We start from the raw sequence: 16,775 nt of genomic DNA on the forward strand, positions 1-16,775 counted from the left end.
AATTCCATGACAAAAAACTTCCAATACCTGAACTACAATCAGCAAAATAAGGGTTACTATTAGTAACAAGGGATAACAAATTTTCACACTTCTAATGAAGGAGAACTGTATTAGCGTCTTCTGGAACTGGAGCAGTATTTGTACCAGGTTCCAGACAATTTGAGTCTAACATAAGAAAACACAGCCTGTCTTCTATTCATGCAATTCAGCCTCATCCCAGCCACTGTCAGCCATCCAAGTCCAGAAGTGGCATTTTTCTGAATAAGGTTCTTCAAGATAAAAATTCTACACAACTAATTGCCCAACTCCACCCTTCTCTTGGTCCTCTAACAGCCACACTACCCAAGAGTCAGAATGTGCTCCAGATCCAGGGCTAAGTTCATCTAAAGTGCAGCTGAGGCAGGCACATCATCCAGGGCATATTTATTGACAATTTTCCATCATACACAGAATATTATGGTTGTCATGGTGCCAGCAAGCAGTCAAAAAAGGACAAAAGAAAGCAGATTATTATGTGGCAGAAAGGGAGGACTCTCAGGATATACAGGGCAATTCTTGTTGGCCTGCACTGCTGTGCCAAGAGCCCCACAGCAGCGCTGTGCTCAGACTGTCCCTCAGCCCAGCACAGACTTTGCAGGGCCCCAGTGCCCAGCCCGTCTGACACCTGCCAAGGTGTGAACTGAACTCACTGCTCAGTCACTGCCCAGCTGAACAGCACAAATAACCCAGCACCACACTCAGGACAAGCTGTGCTGCATCTCAGGACCTCATGAATGATTTCATCTTGAAAATCTTATTGTAATGCTCTGTAAGACAAATGTGCAACAGTTTTGGCAGCTTTGCTTGGACAGGGAACAACACACTGTGCAAAAGGATTACTTCAATATTTATGACAACAAATCTTACTAGATCTGTAATCTGACTTCTTATGGGATGCAGAGAGGCAGGTAACAGACTAAACCAGAAAAAGTTCAGACCAAAGTATGTATCTCCATCTGAAGCACCACAGAGAAGAACACACAAACTACAGCAGGGCTCCTAACAAGCACACAGGAATACCACTGCTTGATGCTGTATTTGATCACTTGCACTCATCCAGAAGCCAAAACCAGAAGATGAAGTTGATCCTCTCTGATCAGTACAGTTTCACTCCAGACACACAGATGATACTTGAGTGGCCTAACTTGCTCTCAAAGTATTACCTAAAGACAGACTGTGCAAATTCCTGCTTAACTTCTTTACCTTTACCAGCCCCATCCTTTATCCCCAGGCTCTCTCTCACTCTAGCCCTGCTCATCATCTTGCACAGGCATCCCAGGGTTCTAATCAAAGCTGCACTGCAGGGAACCAACCTGTCCCAGACCACCACAAAGTCTGGGCCCAGTTCTGGACTTGGTCACTCTTGACATACCAGCAGTAGAAAAATTTATCCATTTAACCTTGCTCTAACTATCTGGAGTATAATACTCATTGCAGTGAAGGACTAACAGAAGGGTTTATTCACACTCATAACATTGCTTTTGTAAGTGACACAGTTGGTCATGCAGACCAGAGCTCTGACAGCAGAATGTGCTGCAAATCCCATCTCCTTGCTAAGTCACTCATAAAGCAAATGCAACAAATGAAGAAAAACAGAGCAAGAAAGAGTAGGAATACTTGCACTAGAACCATACAGTAGGTTTATCTGTGAGATACAGGTGGTTTTGGCAATGAATGGGACAAAAATTAAACATATACATACATGCAGGCACTACTGAGTTAACACCTAGAACAGCTCCCAGGAAGATACCATAGCAAAGCCCAATCTTTTCCCTAATCTAGGAATCATCACTTTGTAGATTACACACGTTCAAAATGCAGCAGAACACTCACTCAAAGTGTACAAAGACATTACAGAGTCCTCTCACACATGGAGGATACTGATCTGAACACTACATTGCTTCCCAAACAAAACACATACTTCCACCCCAATATATAAAAAATGTCTTATTTGTAGGTTTAAGTACAAGAATTGCTGTGGAAATTAAGTTACAAATATGCAGAATATTGTGATAATTAATAATTCTTTTTTTAAGTTATCAAGACATAGTGGGCTTTCTAGTATGAAAGAGATTTCTTGTTTCTATCACAGAAATCAGAAAACAGGATGTTTTCTCACCTGTATGGAGTCTACTGTTGACTTTAAAAGCCAAACCAAAACCACACCTCATACCTCTGACACTTAGACTGGTATTTATTGATTACATGTGCAGAAATTAAAACTCTTTTTAGCAATGTATTCAGAAGTCAGATTAAAAAAATAAAACTAACAACTAATAGTTTAATGAAAGCATTTAACAATCGCACCTTACAAACAACAAGTCAGAACCAAAGTTAAATTGACCAAGATGACCTTGTCAGAAAGAGCAGCTCTGAGTGCTACTGATGAGTTGCTTTACCCACACAGGACAGGATTACATACTTTATCAACACATTCCTGGGTAGAATGAAACATTATTTTATCAACATTCCACAAAAGAATATTTAACACCATCAGCACCTAACTCTGATTCTTCAGAGACAGTGGTGAAAATACACTCCTGTGTCAGTCAAAGCAATGGAGTAGCCAGTCTGTCTAGCCAGATTTAAGCAGTTTTCATCATGCTGGCCCTGTATTCAGACAAATTCATGTTGTCAGATGATGGCTGGTGAGATTCTAAAATGAACATGGCCATTCACAACTGCACCGAGTCACAAGGGGATTCAGCTGGCATGAAAATACAAAAAACTGACCATCAAAATGGGCACCTTGCTTTTGCCACCTCCTATGGAGAGGCAAACTCAAAAAAAAAAGGGATCTTGAGTTGTCCTGAGCTCGACTGGCCAGGACCTGATCACTGCCTCACAACCTGCATGCAGAAGCACAGAACATTCACACATCCAAGTGCCACGGTTACAGCAGCTGAGTCAGTTCCAGGTGAGAAAAACAGGTAGCACACAGGGGGTGTTTTCAACAAACTCTGCCCAAATAGCTAAGAAGCTTTTCTTGTGACAACAGAAAATAGGAACATTCTTTAAAGAGGGTGTTTTGGAAATCTCATGAAACTTTTTCCAGTAAAGCCCCCTGCAGAGAATTATTTTTGGTTTATGGCAGACTCTTTTCATCTTTTGATTCAGCTTTAAGGGAGCGCGCTTTTTTAATCTGCAAAAATGTAAAAACTAAAGAGAAAGATAACTAGCTGGAGTACTAACATTTGGGTTCTTCTAAGGCACTTAAGTATGATAAAGAGGTTCTTTCTGTTCTGTACCACTGGTAACTGCTTACAGCTGCAGCTGCTTTAGAAGTAATCAACTTAGCAGAAAATGAAAGGAAAAAAAGTTCAGCTCTTCAGTATTTAGCCGTAAAGTTTCCTTTGTCTTGAGGGGAAAAAAAACTCCTCTTTAAACTATTTTCAACAGAAAACTTAATTAGATTCTACTCTTCATCTTCAAAACCCTGCAGAGATCATAATGTTCCCCAAGAGAGCTTTTAGCCCTTTGTGGTAACTTCTCGGAGCAGCTATTCACATGAAGGTCCAGGATCAGCCACCTCAAGGAGAGCTCAGGGTGCAGATAATCTTTCCTCCAGCACACAGCCCATCAGTCTGAACTGCTAAAAAGAACCAGAATGACCTTGCGCCATCAAACCTAGAATGCAAGACAGACACACCTCACCTCCCCAGACTGCAACACAGGCTACAGAAACCCACATAAGCCAGCTCTGTTTGCTGCTTTGCCTCCTGCTACTTCACCTACCTCACCTTTAGCTAACAGTGACCTAGAGAAGGGACTTCCCATTGACTAAATAAGTCTAAGTCACACTACACCTGTTTTATCTTGCCAAATGGGTCTGACAGAGATGATGGTGAGATAAACCACAACTGTGAAACCATCTGAAAGTGGCACCAGTAAAATCACTTTTTTGTGAAACAACTCACCACTGAGCTTTGGTCTTATACATCCAATAGATCTGTACCAGCCCTGGCTGATACTAACTGCAATAATTACTCAGAATTCACTGCTGAATTTCTATCCACTACTAAAGTTTCCAGATAAATTTAAGTCAATTTTTAAGCCTGGGCTATCTATCCAACCAGAGAAGGGATGTCAGATGGCCAGGAGCCATGGACACTAGAACTGAGTGGAGCCATAACTCAGCTGCTGTGCTCACCTCTGTCCTGCTAATTGCACTACTGCAGAGCTCCAAGGTTTTGTAATGCTGGTTCTTGTCCAAGCTGTGCTATCTCAACTGGAGTCAGCTGGGCTTATTATTCCAGTAATGACTGAAATTAAAATAAATCCTGAGGATATATACTTGCTACTAGCTTAACCCATGTAGAGAACCCCTCTGCAGAACTGTGCTGTAGAGAGACGTGCACCAAATTTACATACTGAGATCACTTGATTTTTTTTTGTATCACCTGAAACCACACTGCACCATGAATCTACATGTACAAATTTTTGCTATTCTAACATGAAGCTGCTATCTGCAGTACTACTGTCATGAGAAAATGGTGCAAGCAGAGCTTCCAGACTTCTGTGAGTCAGTGAAGCACTATCAATTCTTAACAATTCTGTTGATCTCTGAACTTCTCAAATACTTTGAAGTATACTTAAAATTATGTATCATTGCAAATGATACTAGAAGTTACCTGCTGGCTAGTTATCAGATGAACAAAAGGACTTTTTTCTGTCCAAAAAACAGCAGAGTCCATGGGAAAGAAGGAGGAAACTTGGACTTCCAAAATCAGCGGGCAGAGAAGCACTGGGTACGACTACGAGAACTGAAGGATGCTTAGCTTTAACAGTCAGTAGTTAATGCTGCACAGAACTATTTTTTCCTTTGAGATGAACTGAAGAATAATCTAGATTCAAGCCTATTTCTCAAATAGGTAAGGTAAGCTTGCCAACTCATGGCTAAAGCAAGAGACTGTGTATGAACAGAGGGTGGAACCCCCTGGGTCTCCTCCTGCTTCCCCCACACAACCTTTGCTGTTCTTTCAACAACCTCCTGCAGGTTGTTCCTCCAGGAACAAGGTTATTACACGAAAATGGAAAAGAATCCTTTCACAGAGTTTGGCTACAAACCTGCCTGCATGGAAAATAACTTTATGGGTCAAAAGTCCATGAACTAGCTGCAGGAAGTAAAGGAGGAACATCCAAACCTAGAGTCACAGGAGGAAAAAAATGAGAGTAAAACAGTGTAATTTTCACTGCAGATTCCACTGGTCAGGGAAAATGCTACCATATACAGACTCTGAGATATCATTTTATCCCTCCAACTACTACATTGTCAACTTCAGTAATAAAGGAGGAATCATAAAGATACCCTGTACAGTAGAGAATGATCTTCTTAGTGCATTCTCCCATATTTTATGACACTGGCAGTGATGGTTTTGAGGAACCTCCTTTCCGACACCCCGAAAAAAAAGTCACTTCAGCCTTACTTCTTACATTTACTCTTTTGAATCCTTGTTGCTGTAGGATATTAACAATGTTTACTTGGTTAGTTATCAGTTACAAAGTATCCCTCCAAGAAGGCAGTAGAACACTCCGACTTTGTGACAGCCCTGTCTGTACCGCACCACTCAATGCGACACACGGATATGGAGGCTCTCCAAGGGAATCTGAGACCCGAGGCGAAGGGCTGGCCCTAAAAAGAAATACTCAACAGAACCTAATAATGAAGATGACAGCAACACAGCTACACAATTAATGAGCTCTGGGATAATGTCATCATAATGGTTCTAGTGGACAGAGAGACACTTAATGTATCATGAGAGCTGAGCTGCTCTCGGGAAGCACATGAGGGGAGGGAGAACCCTGGCCTGGCAGATCAGAGTATTTCAGACAGACACCAAAAGATTTACAAGAACAGATCATCAACACAAGGATCCTTGGAAGAATTAAAGAGAAAGGGGATCAGCAAGGGTTGCAATGACACATATGCTCCATTAATCTGATTAAATCATCACCTTTCAGAGTGGCTCTGACTGCCTGGATCCTGTCCAGCCGCACTCCAGCTTGTGCTTCACTCCACACAGCGCCCATCACTGCCTGCCTCGCTGCCAGCTGTAATCCTCATACTGACACCGAGCCACTGGAGCACCACAAACAAAATGTGCACCACTTTCTTCTACAAATTTCACCCTTGGTTCTTCGTGGAAACTTTGCTCATATCTCATCAGAATCAAATCAGACTGTTGACTAAACAACTTGTGGCAATTATTTGCTTTTAGAGTATATTACGATGCTTACAGTCACCATAAGATGTCAAAGGGCCATAAAGACAATGTCACAGATGTTGACACATCACATTACCAAAATAATGAAATAAAACACCTGAGACACTGAAAAAGACCACAGTCAGCTCTGCTCTTCTTTCAAATTTTAGGAAATAAAAATCACTGCATTTTAAAAAGCATTACACATTCCTCAAAGTACTTTCTGTGGGAAGCTTTCCCAAGTACCCCTTTTTTGGCATTGTGTTTCAGTGACAAATGACTGAGTTTTCACCAACTGAATCTAGTAAAAAAATGGTGATACTCACCAAAACACAACTTATCTCAAAAGAACTTAATATCCTCAATTTGTCTGGTGGTCCCCACAAAATTCCTCAAATTCCAACAGCATCAGGCTGCTTCACTCATCCAAAATCCCAAAGTGCACAAAACAAGCAATTTGTTGGATCCTAGGCTTCAGTAGGAGAAAGAGATGTTCTCAGGTCCATCAAACATCACACAAACCACAAGAACAAGTATTGGTATTGATGGATCCATACACCCAAGCACTCACCTGTGACACAGGGAATCATATTCAGGTAATTTTCTGTTCATGGAAATTCAAACTTTCATCCCTAGAAAAGCAGCCTGAACTACCCCCACAAGCTACAGATCCTTCAGTTTCCCAAAGCAGGACTTTATCCAGGTGAGAAGTGGAATCCAGGTCCCTGCCAATCCCAGGCAGAAAGGCATGCCTGCCTCCTGGCCCAGCAAATATTTATTTGTATTCTATACAAAGTGAAACAGATTTAAGTGGACACATAAAGCTCAAGCTCTGAATAACACAGTTTGGTGATGAGAACACTCCCCTGGAAGGTGAGAGATGCAAGGCCAGAAACCCTGGGAGATGGAACTGATCTCCTGCATCCTAGCCAAGATCTCCAGACACTGGGTAAAACTAAAGGAACTATTAACTTCTATTACCACAGTACCCTGAAAAGGTTAAACACAGAACTGACAGAAATCTTAATTAAAATAGGTGACAGAAATCTTAACTAAAAGAGGTACTGCACACCAGCACCAAGAGAATATGGATTTATGTTCTTCACTTAAAATTTTTCCTTAAAGAATTGATAAAATATTAGTAAATATAATTAGTAAACACTGACAGGAGGATTTTTTTCCTTGTGCTAATCAGTCACTATACACATGTGCATTCAAGTAACTGTAAACTTCTACTAATCCCATGCTCTTTGCTTTATTTGTCTTTCAGCCCAGTGCTATAGACTGTGCCCTGTCTACATGATCCACAGCCTGAGATAGCAAAAGCTCCAGGGAGGGTAACAAACAAATGAAGTGAGACTGGTCCTGAAAGACAAACATACAAACTCTAAACCTGATATTCTCAAATTAACTGAGATTTAAGTCACTTTTCTCATGCCAGATACTCACACACATTCATACAATGACATCTTGTTCTCAGGAGTCTCCTAACAATCCTTAAAATGGAATGTGGCTGGTAATTTCAGTTCCTGAAAAATGTAAGATTAAGGGCCAAACTCCACATTTGCATGCCAGGATTTCATGACAGATTTTTGACAGTAGCACAACAGAATTTCATCTATGTGTTTTGCAATCTGTTGCCTATCAAGCGTAGGATTTTAAAAACTCAGGTGAATTATTCGTTTTCTGTTGTAAACTGCCTCCCATCCTCAAAACACCTTAATTAGCCAGTTAAGGTCTCCCAACCTAAACTGAGCAAACAAGTAAAAAAATCTTGAATGCAAAAAATTATTTTACTTGCACACGACAAGTTCTGCCAACAAGCTGCAGCTCCTCTTACTCCCTGCCCTCCCACATACACATCTAATCCAGCCAACTAAGACTTGAAAGCACCACCTGAGTCTTCTGGAAGGAACTGCATTTTAATTCATGGCAGCAGCATGTTAAATGCTTAATTGCAATCAAAGCAAATTCCCAGACCTCTGAATCCAGAAAGACTTCTAACACCAACCAATTTGAATTCTCCCAGGAGCAAAGACAGCACTGTACATTTACACTTATTCCAAAACCCAGTAGTTTTATTGATTACTCTGACACATCATTAGGTTTAATTTCCACACCCTTTGCATTATGAAGAGAAGCTTCTAAATATATCCCCATTTCACTCATGAAACATTTGATGGCTAATACAAGAATCATCCCACTGATTATAACATTTAAGAGGGAGTTCAGTTGTTTTTAAGATTAGTGACTCAATACAGTGCCTCCTTCTTTGCTCTTAGCTTGCCCTCCCAGTCAGTCTCCTAATCACCACCCTGAGAGGGCACACACACAGCAATATCCACATTATCCTTATGCAACACTCCTGGAAAGGAAATATTAAAAATACATTCGATTTTGGTGTAGAAATCCCCTTCTTCGCTCTCCACAAATGAAGGAAGCTGTGAAAATCTTTTGTGCATTCAAAGGGCAGAAAAAGAACAAAGCATTCTCTATTGCCAGACTGGGCAGCAGTAAAAAGGGAGGGGGTGTTGCATCAGGCCTTGAAAAACACTAAACACCTACTAACTGAAGATAAACAAGATACCAATGGTGCTGTGCCTTCTCAACAGGCTCCAGCACAAAAAATTCATCACAAAATGCTAGAAATTAAGGACAGACCAAGTATTTCAAAAAGTAATGATCCAGGTCCTGCTGCTTCCATACTCATCTGCTGTCACACTCCCAACAGCTTGGTGCCTGAAGATAAATTTATTGGTATTTATTAATCTCTCTCATACACACACATATCTACTACCCTGCTCATGCTTACTCCCTCCTCTGCTGTAGCAGAAACTTTTGGCACTACCCAGTTCCATTTCCTTGCTGGAGCACAGACAGGAAGCAAGGGGAAAATGGGTATTCAACAACCTCTTTCCTCTCCCATTCTATTCCACTTGTAGAAAACTAATTTTAGCTCTTATTTAATCTACAAAATCATGAGCAACCTTGTCATGCAGCAGTACTACACACCGCTGTCATCTCCTTCTATTAGTGCAGGAACTTGACAAAGAAAGTTTCTCTACTCACCACTGACAAGCATTTGATTCAAACACCCTTTCTTTTTAACAAGTCCATATTCTTTGAAAGAGTATTTCCATCTGGGACTTACCCCACACTTCACATTAAAATTAGTTTTTCCAGGATGACAGTATTCTTTTTCAGCAGCAAAATTTTCAGTAGAGCCTCTTTTTAGGATAAGACACCTCTATCTGAAATACTGGCTCTGAAAAATGACTTAAGACACTAAAAAAGAGTTAAATAAAAGTATATATGGTTATAGGTGTGGGTAGAAGAAATACCTTACAAGAACAGTGTCAAAAGATAACTCATGCATTTAAAACTATGAGATGGGGAAAAAGTGTAAGACTCTCCTTACATCTTAATAAAAGAAAGTAACTGCATTCAGCTCACTTGGAAATTAAAAGAAATATATAAATCTACTTTAAAATCTCAAATTCAGATTTACAAAACAATAAATAGAGCAATATGATAATTTGTTCTCATTAGTTGAAAACATCATTAACAAGACTGCTGAAATAAGCTCTATTTTTCATGTTTGCCAATGCTCAGGTCCACTAATCACAGCTGGCAAGTACCTTCTCTCAAAGTATTTTTAACACAACTGAGACTTCTTTCTCCAAAACATCAAACCCACAGTAAGTCTTTATCATACCTTACGAAGCTACAGTGGTTCAACAAGGCATGCAGACAGTTAGGGACAAAAAGATGTAACCAAGCCTTGTGCACCTGGACAAAAGGGAAGTGCTACTGCAGCCAGGACCCAACTCACATCCATGCTGAGACAGGGGTGTGAAAGGACTTTTCTTAATGCCAGATTATGTATTTTCAGATGTGAAATAAGCTATGTGGACACTGCACTGCACAACACACTTGTTCTTGGAGAGCTGCCTTTGCTACACAGAGAAAAGACCAGGTCTGGCAAATGGACAGGATGGGATCAGCCAACCTCCAAACTGAGCCCCTGCATCAGCTCCTGGGCACAGCTCTGCTGCACATGAGCACCACTCTCCTCAGGTGACAAAATGTACACTTTTCCTAAAAGTGCTAAAGCACTGGCCAATTTTATGCTGAGCTGCATTACCACAACTGTACATAAACCAAGGCAAGACTGCTGTTAGAAGTGTAAGTAATGAAATATCCACTGAGAAGAGAGCACGACTGAAATTGGATTTTTGCCCTGCCCACTGTTCCCATAGCTCCCAGGCAAGGCTGATCACAGGTAAAAATGCAAAGTGACAGAAACCTCGGATCCATGAGGACACCACAGAGAACACAGACATAAAATTACAGTGTTTTAAGACATAAGCATCATGCTCTTATTCTGCTATAACTTCAGTGCTGTAAGAGAGAACTTCCACTCTTCAGATCCACCTAGCACACAGTGAACACCTTAAATCACAATTTCATTCCCCTAAAATACACAACCTACAGAAGAGCAAATCCTTCTCCCAGCCTCTGTTAAAAATCCTCTCTTTAGACTATTATTATGGCAAAAACACTCATCCAAAAAAGCAAATGAGTTAAGATCAAAATAATGTATAACTGACATTTTGTTTCATTTACTTCTTTCCAGAAAGCTGACAAATCCCAGAGTTTATGAATTTATAATTTCATTCTGCAATTAAAACACACCAGGACTCATTTAACTGAACTACATTAAACTGCCTAAATCTGTACCAATATTCATTTGCTGTGTCAATATATAAACAATCTTTACAGTCAAAAGAGCTGTCTTTTCACTGCTGTTTTAAAGCAGACCAGACCACTGTCTGAACTGAGCTTGTGAAACAAAATAAGAACATCTAAAAAGCAGAAGACCAATACAAATATTGGTTCCTGACAGAGAAGAGACAGGAGAGGGAAGAAGGAGCTGCCAAAGTCTCGACATGTGGCAGAACAGAAATCCCCACTGGACTCCAAGTTTTGAAAAGTAATGGGATCATTCAGAATAGGGATAACTGTTGCATATTCAATCCCTTCTCCACATTCAGCATATACAAAGGTCAATAACTAAGATTTAACTCCTTTCTTAATAAGGGACTTACTTCAAAACAAGAAACTTTCTTTAAAAAAAATCTAAGAAAGAACTCTGGATGACATCACTGGATCTAAAATGCGGTGAGAATATCACAATAAAGTGCTGCAGTGGAAGGGTCAATAGAAATGATGCACAGGTAAATTATTTGAGGTATTTTGGCTATGATCCACAACAGAACAAAACCTCCAGATATGTAGAGAAAAAACTGCACCCCGTCTCTTTGATCCACTGCCAGCTAGGCCCAAGACAGTGTCAGGACACAGAAAAAAAATGCCCTCTCATTTGCTTTACTTCATGTCTTTCCACGGGAACTGGTCTCTTCCTCGTCGTTCTATTTCCTGTACACAGATCAAGCCTATTGTCGCTAGGTGAAAACACACACACATGCCACCGACTTACCAGCCTGCGCTGGCATAAATCTCCCTTTAAGCAGAGGTGACCTGCAGCCTCACAGCCGCGAACGAGCTCCTGTCCCTGGCCAGGCCCGGCGGATCGCAGCGGCCGTGCAGGGATCGGCTCCCCCGGAGCCCTCCGGGACAGGGGGTGACAGCCAGGCCAGTGCTGCCGGCGATCCTCCCCTGCTGCCCGGCTGCCGGCGGGGGGGATCCGCACAGCCCCGTCCCTCCTCCCTTCGCCCTAATCCCTCCTCCTCAGCCGCGCGGAGCCCGCAGCCCCTCCGCCAGCAGCTCCTTCATGTCCCGGCCCCGCCGTAGCCCCCCAGCGCCGGTCCCCCCCCGCCCGGGACACTGTCCCCGCGTGGGGCCGCGCTCGGCCCGGCCCGGCCGGGTCGGACCCCCCCGCGGCCTCGGCCCCGCGGCTCACCAGGAGTAGGTCTGCTCCGCCATGGCTGCGGCTGGGCGGCCGGCGCTGGGCTCTGCGGGGCGGCCGGGCCCGGGCTCCTCCTCCGCCTCCTCCTCCGCCTCCTCCTCGCAGGCTCCGGGGCTCAGTGGCGGCCCCGCTGCGGCTCCCGGCCCAACATGGCGGCGGCTGTGAGGAGGGAGGGGAGCCGAGGGGGGGTCCCCGCGCGGGCGGGAAGGGCGATGGTGGCGGCGAGGCGGGCGGAGGCTCAGCAGCCGCGAAGCGGGGCCGCGCTAGGGCGCCGGCGGGGCCTCATGGCCGGCGGGGCGGCGGCGGCGGCGGCGACGGCGGCGCGGGGCGGGGCGGGGGCGGGAGGCGGCGGCACCGGGCGGCCGGGCCAGGCCGCGCCGCGTGCCCGCGCTCGCGCACGGCGGGGGCGGGGCCGCGCCGAGGGGCGGGGCCCGAGCGGCGCGCGGGGGTCACGTGCCCACAACACCTTCACGTGCCGCCGGCCGCGCGCAGGCGCTGTGTGTCGCGGGCAGGCGGCGGCCGGCGCTGCTTGTCGGGCCCGGCCGCGCCGCTCGCGGGATCGGCCCCGCGGGCGGGCGGGTTCGCCGCGCACACCCCGCCGGAGCCGCGCCGCTCGGGGGACAGGGGGGTGGACGGAGCTTCCTCCGGCAGAAAAGCAGCGCCAGCTGCGGGTGGGGTTTGGGGGCTTCCGGCGAGGAGCCGGCGTTTCCTTTCCCGCAGCTCCCCCGGGCCGGCTCGGCTCGGCTCGGCGCTGTTAGCCCGGTGCTCCCGCCGATCGCCCGCATCCCGCAGCAGCCCGGGACTGCCCGGGGTTTGCGCTGCCGCTGCGGCGAGCGGCTCCTCTGAACGAGGGTTGGGTGGTAAATGCACCGTTCAGGTAAAATAATTCCTAACTGCGGTGTTAATACATTAAAATCTGTAGGATCAAATGCTCAAAATGTTGTGGTTTTTTTAAGGAAAGAAAATAACATTCCAGATACTTTGACCAAATAAAAATCATGTGCTTTGTTTTATCGCCAGCCCAATATTAAACCTGTGCGAGTCTTAGGCAGAGAAAGTGCTGTGTTAATGCTGCTCTTGTCTCTCCCCTCCCTGGTTTGTGCTGCCAAACCCTCAGCCCTTCGCTATGGTTCTGCCAAATGCAGAACTGGTGCTTGTTGCTCGGTTTGCTCACGTGAGTAATCCTCACCTCCTGGAAGTTCACTTGCAGCAATTTTGTGCAAATGGGGCTTTGCAGAGCTTGACTCAATTGTTCCAGTCCAGCTGTGCCTCCCCACTCATTGTCCCTTTCAGTGTGGGAGGAAGAACAGCCAATTTGAACATACAGTTGGAGGTGACGTAACTGCATCAAATATAAATAGAAGAACAAATGCCCGGGGCTGGTAAAAATAGGTATTTGCTTTTAAAAATAAGTATGAAGAGATTCTATGCCTCTATAGAATTTTGTTAAAATCTTGCAAAAAATAATGGGACATTGGGACATTTTCATTGTATCTATAGGGATGCCATATGCCTCTGAAATCTGGAGCCCACTTTAGTTTGTTTCTATCAGTGGGTTGAATAAACTGTTCCCATGCTATCCATCTCATTTATTCTCCTAAATGGAAAAACCTTAGGCTGGTGTGTGGTCATGACAGGATTAAAAGTAGGGGACATCTCAGTTCATCTTTGGTCACCAGTTGCTGTGTAATCCTGGGCAGATCACTTCATCCCTGCTAGCTCAGCTTCTTTATCAACACAGAAGAAACTGCAAAGTGTTGCAGCCACCTGAAGTTTTGGGGAGCTGCAGCAGGAAGATGCTGCATATGCACCACAGGTATACTTGATCTTGGTGGAGGGAATGCCTGGGATTCCTGTGCTCCAGTTAAACAAGGCTTTTATTAAAATGGTGCTGGACTCTGAGTATCTTTATGCTTTCAGAACAAGTGATTTGGGTTGTGTCACTTCAGCATCCAAATCCTCTGTGATTTTCACAGCCCTTTGGCCTTGTGGACAGGAATGACCTTAGAGCTCCTGACATAATGAGCACTTTACCCACTTACTAACATCTGTTTGAGAATCGGATTTATCAGCCATGAGGTGGAAGTGCTCCAAGTACCGTGCCTGACTGGGTCATGGGATCCCTGCAGGGGTCAGTCGTGGCAGTGTGTCTGCTGGAAGGATGAGAGGGTGAGGAATGCTACAGTTTCCTCCCATCCAGTCCAGGCTGGACTACCTGGAAAAACTTCCTCCCCTGTTTGGTCTCTGCTTGTGCCCCATGCCCAGTCCCTGTGCCCATCACGGTGGATCAGAGAGCTCTGGTGGGTATGAGAGGAGAAGGGAGGAGTCATGCTTAGAGCTGGAGCTGTGGGATCCACAGCTCAGTCTGTCATTTTGGGGGGAAACTCTGGTGCTCCCACATACACATATCCCCTGACTAAAAAAAAAAAAAACAAAGTCAGGCTCTGGGTAGGATTTTCCCAATGGCTAAGTTCTCCTCAGCACAGCAGAAACACCTGCAGAAATGCTTAGATAATGAGCGAATGAACTCACTCTGCTGTGGTGCAAACCTGAGTGCCTGGAATGCCTGTTTGTGCTACCCTTTTCATTGATTATAACAGAGTAAATGTAAGAAGAAAAAATAACATCTCAGTCCTTTTAAATCAATGCAGGGAAAGATAAATCAGGGCTTCAGCCTTGTCTTGATACTAAAGAGCATTTCCTAATTTTTTTTTTTTGCTGAGAATAAGGATGTAAAACTGATAGTGGTATCTATGAAACAATATCCCTGCTTTGTGTTCATATTGAAATAGCTTCCAGTTTCTCAGTCTTGCAAATTTTCCAGCACATTAATTTGGCACAAATGATTTATAGCTGATGAGCAATTAAAGTATAATTTCTTTCCAGCATCTCAGGCTTTGTGACTAGACTGTTAAATGATTTTGCAAGCTTGCTCTATCATTACAGGATAGCAGTGGGATGATTTCACAGGAGAAATTTATTCCTCCTTGCAGACCCAGCATCTGCTCTCAGTGCAAACTGGAGCACTGCTTGCATTCCTCAGACAATTTCCTCAACGTATCTTTTGTGCAGTCTTTCTTTGGACCTACAAGAGAGCTTTAGTCTGAATTTCAGTGACAGTTTACTCTGACATTACAAAGTCCTCCCAAAATACCTGTTCTGCCTGGAACCTTTGATGTAGACTGATGCTTTACTCAGACCTGTCAAGGTAGTTCAGAACTAGCAGCAAACAAAACCATTTTTAAAATTATTTTTGTATTTGGAAGGGCAGCTCCCAGAGGCAAGTGTGGTAGAGAAAAATCAGATTAAAGTACTGGCTACAAAGAGTCTTCACCTCCAAGTTGTTTAAATGTCAGCAGATGACATTTAGCTAACCATGTCTTGATTCTGCTGTAGTGGAGGTGGAAAGAACCAGAGGAGCTTCATGTAGACACCTCACCCTTCAGGAAAGGACATGACAGGTATAGCTGTCAACTCTGCTTTGTTTAGGAAGGAACAAATAGCACGGAAATGAGCAGAAAAGGAAGGAAAAAAACCCCAAACTCAAGAGATCCACTTCAGACTGTACAGCTGGGAGCTACACTAGGCTATTTGCTTGTAAGATCCTTGTGGGATTCCCCTTTATACACCTAATGAAAACGTGCATGACCGTGTGTGACACGATTCTCTTCACTACCACCTAGTGGGAAACTCCTTCATAACCCAACTCCAGAGCTCTCCTGGTCTCCACCCTCAGCCTGATGGTAGAAACAGGGAGTAAGAACAGGGAGAAAATGCCAGATGACTGGGAAGGAGGACACAGTCCTGTTTCCACATACAGGTAGAAAAGTGTGTAGAGAAAGTTTGTAATTTAAACCCATTTGCCCATGGATTTACCTCATCACAACTCTAAGTTCTGCATCCAGCCCAGCCCACTGATGAAAAACCCAGCTTCTTTCTCAGTAAAATCACAGTTTTCAATTATAATCTCATATTTACACCAAAGACTACTACATTAGAAGCTAAATGGGTATAGATTGGAAACATTAAGACCATATATTCAAGCAAGTTCTTCCCCACTGAGATACTCGGGGCTTGCACAAATAGCTGAAATCCAACCCTATGAAAACAATGTACAAATGACAATTATCTCAGATTTTTCACCCTCCTGTGTGCCTTTTGGGACTAAGCTCCCAATGCACAAATAATAATCAGTTTTGGTACTCATGTAGCTTTTTCCCCCCATAATAGAAATAAGGGTGAACATTATCATAATAGCTCTCACATTTCAAGGAAGGGATTATGCTAATGTAATTCAGTCCAGTAAAGCATTTATCAGTCACAGCAGGAAGAACAGTAAAATGGTAAAGAATTATTTAAAAAACCATTTCTCCATGTTTCATTTGCCAGTGGCAATTTTACCACCCTATTCAGGGAACTACATGGGCTGCCTCTAGTAGGACTTTTATTGTAAATATATTTAGGCTTTTTTCCCTTCTCTGTATGCTCCTTGAAGCCACATTACACTGGTTTTGTACCAGCAAATTACTGTATTTTTCATCAAGTACACTTCATAATAGATATAATTCAGTCAATTAAAACATCAGAGGTAAAAATGGTGTTGA

At 43.8% G+C, this 16,775-nt stretch overlaps 1 protein-coding gene across 2 annotated transcripts in view; it reads right to left on the reverse strand.

The window, feature by feature from the left end:
* SPPL3 (signal peptide peptidase like 3) overlaps positions 1-12,422 on the reverse strand; it is a 56,006-nt gene extending 43,584 nt beyond the window's left edge. For both annotated transcript variants that reach the window (XM_033075636.1, XM_033075635.1), the window contains exon 1: positions 12,166-12,422. In XM_033075636.1, coding sequence (XP_032931527.1) covers positions 12,166-12,188 — 23 coding nt within the window. In that variant the 5' untranslated portion in view covers positions 12,189-12,422. The remainder of the gene's footprint in view (positions 1-12,165) is intronic.
* Between the last annotated feature and the right edge of the window lie 4,353 nt (positions 12,423-16,775).

Source organism: Catharus ustulatus, chromosome 18 (genome assembly GCF_009819885.2).
Source record: "Catharus ustulatus isolate bCatUst1 chromosome 18, bCatUst1.pri.v2, whole genome shotgun sequence".
Taxonomy (NCBI): domain Eukaryota; kingdom Metazoa; phylum Chordata; class Aves; order Passeriformes; family Turdidae; genus Catharus; species Catharus ustulatus.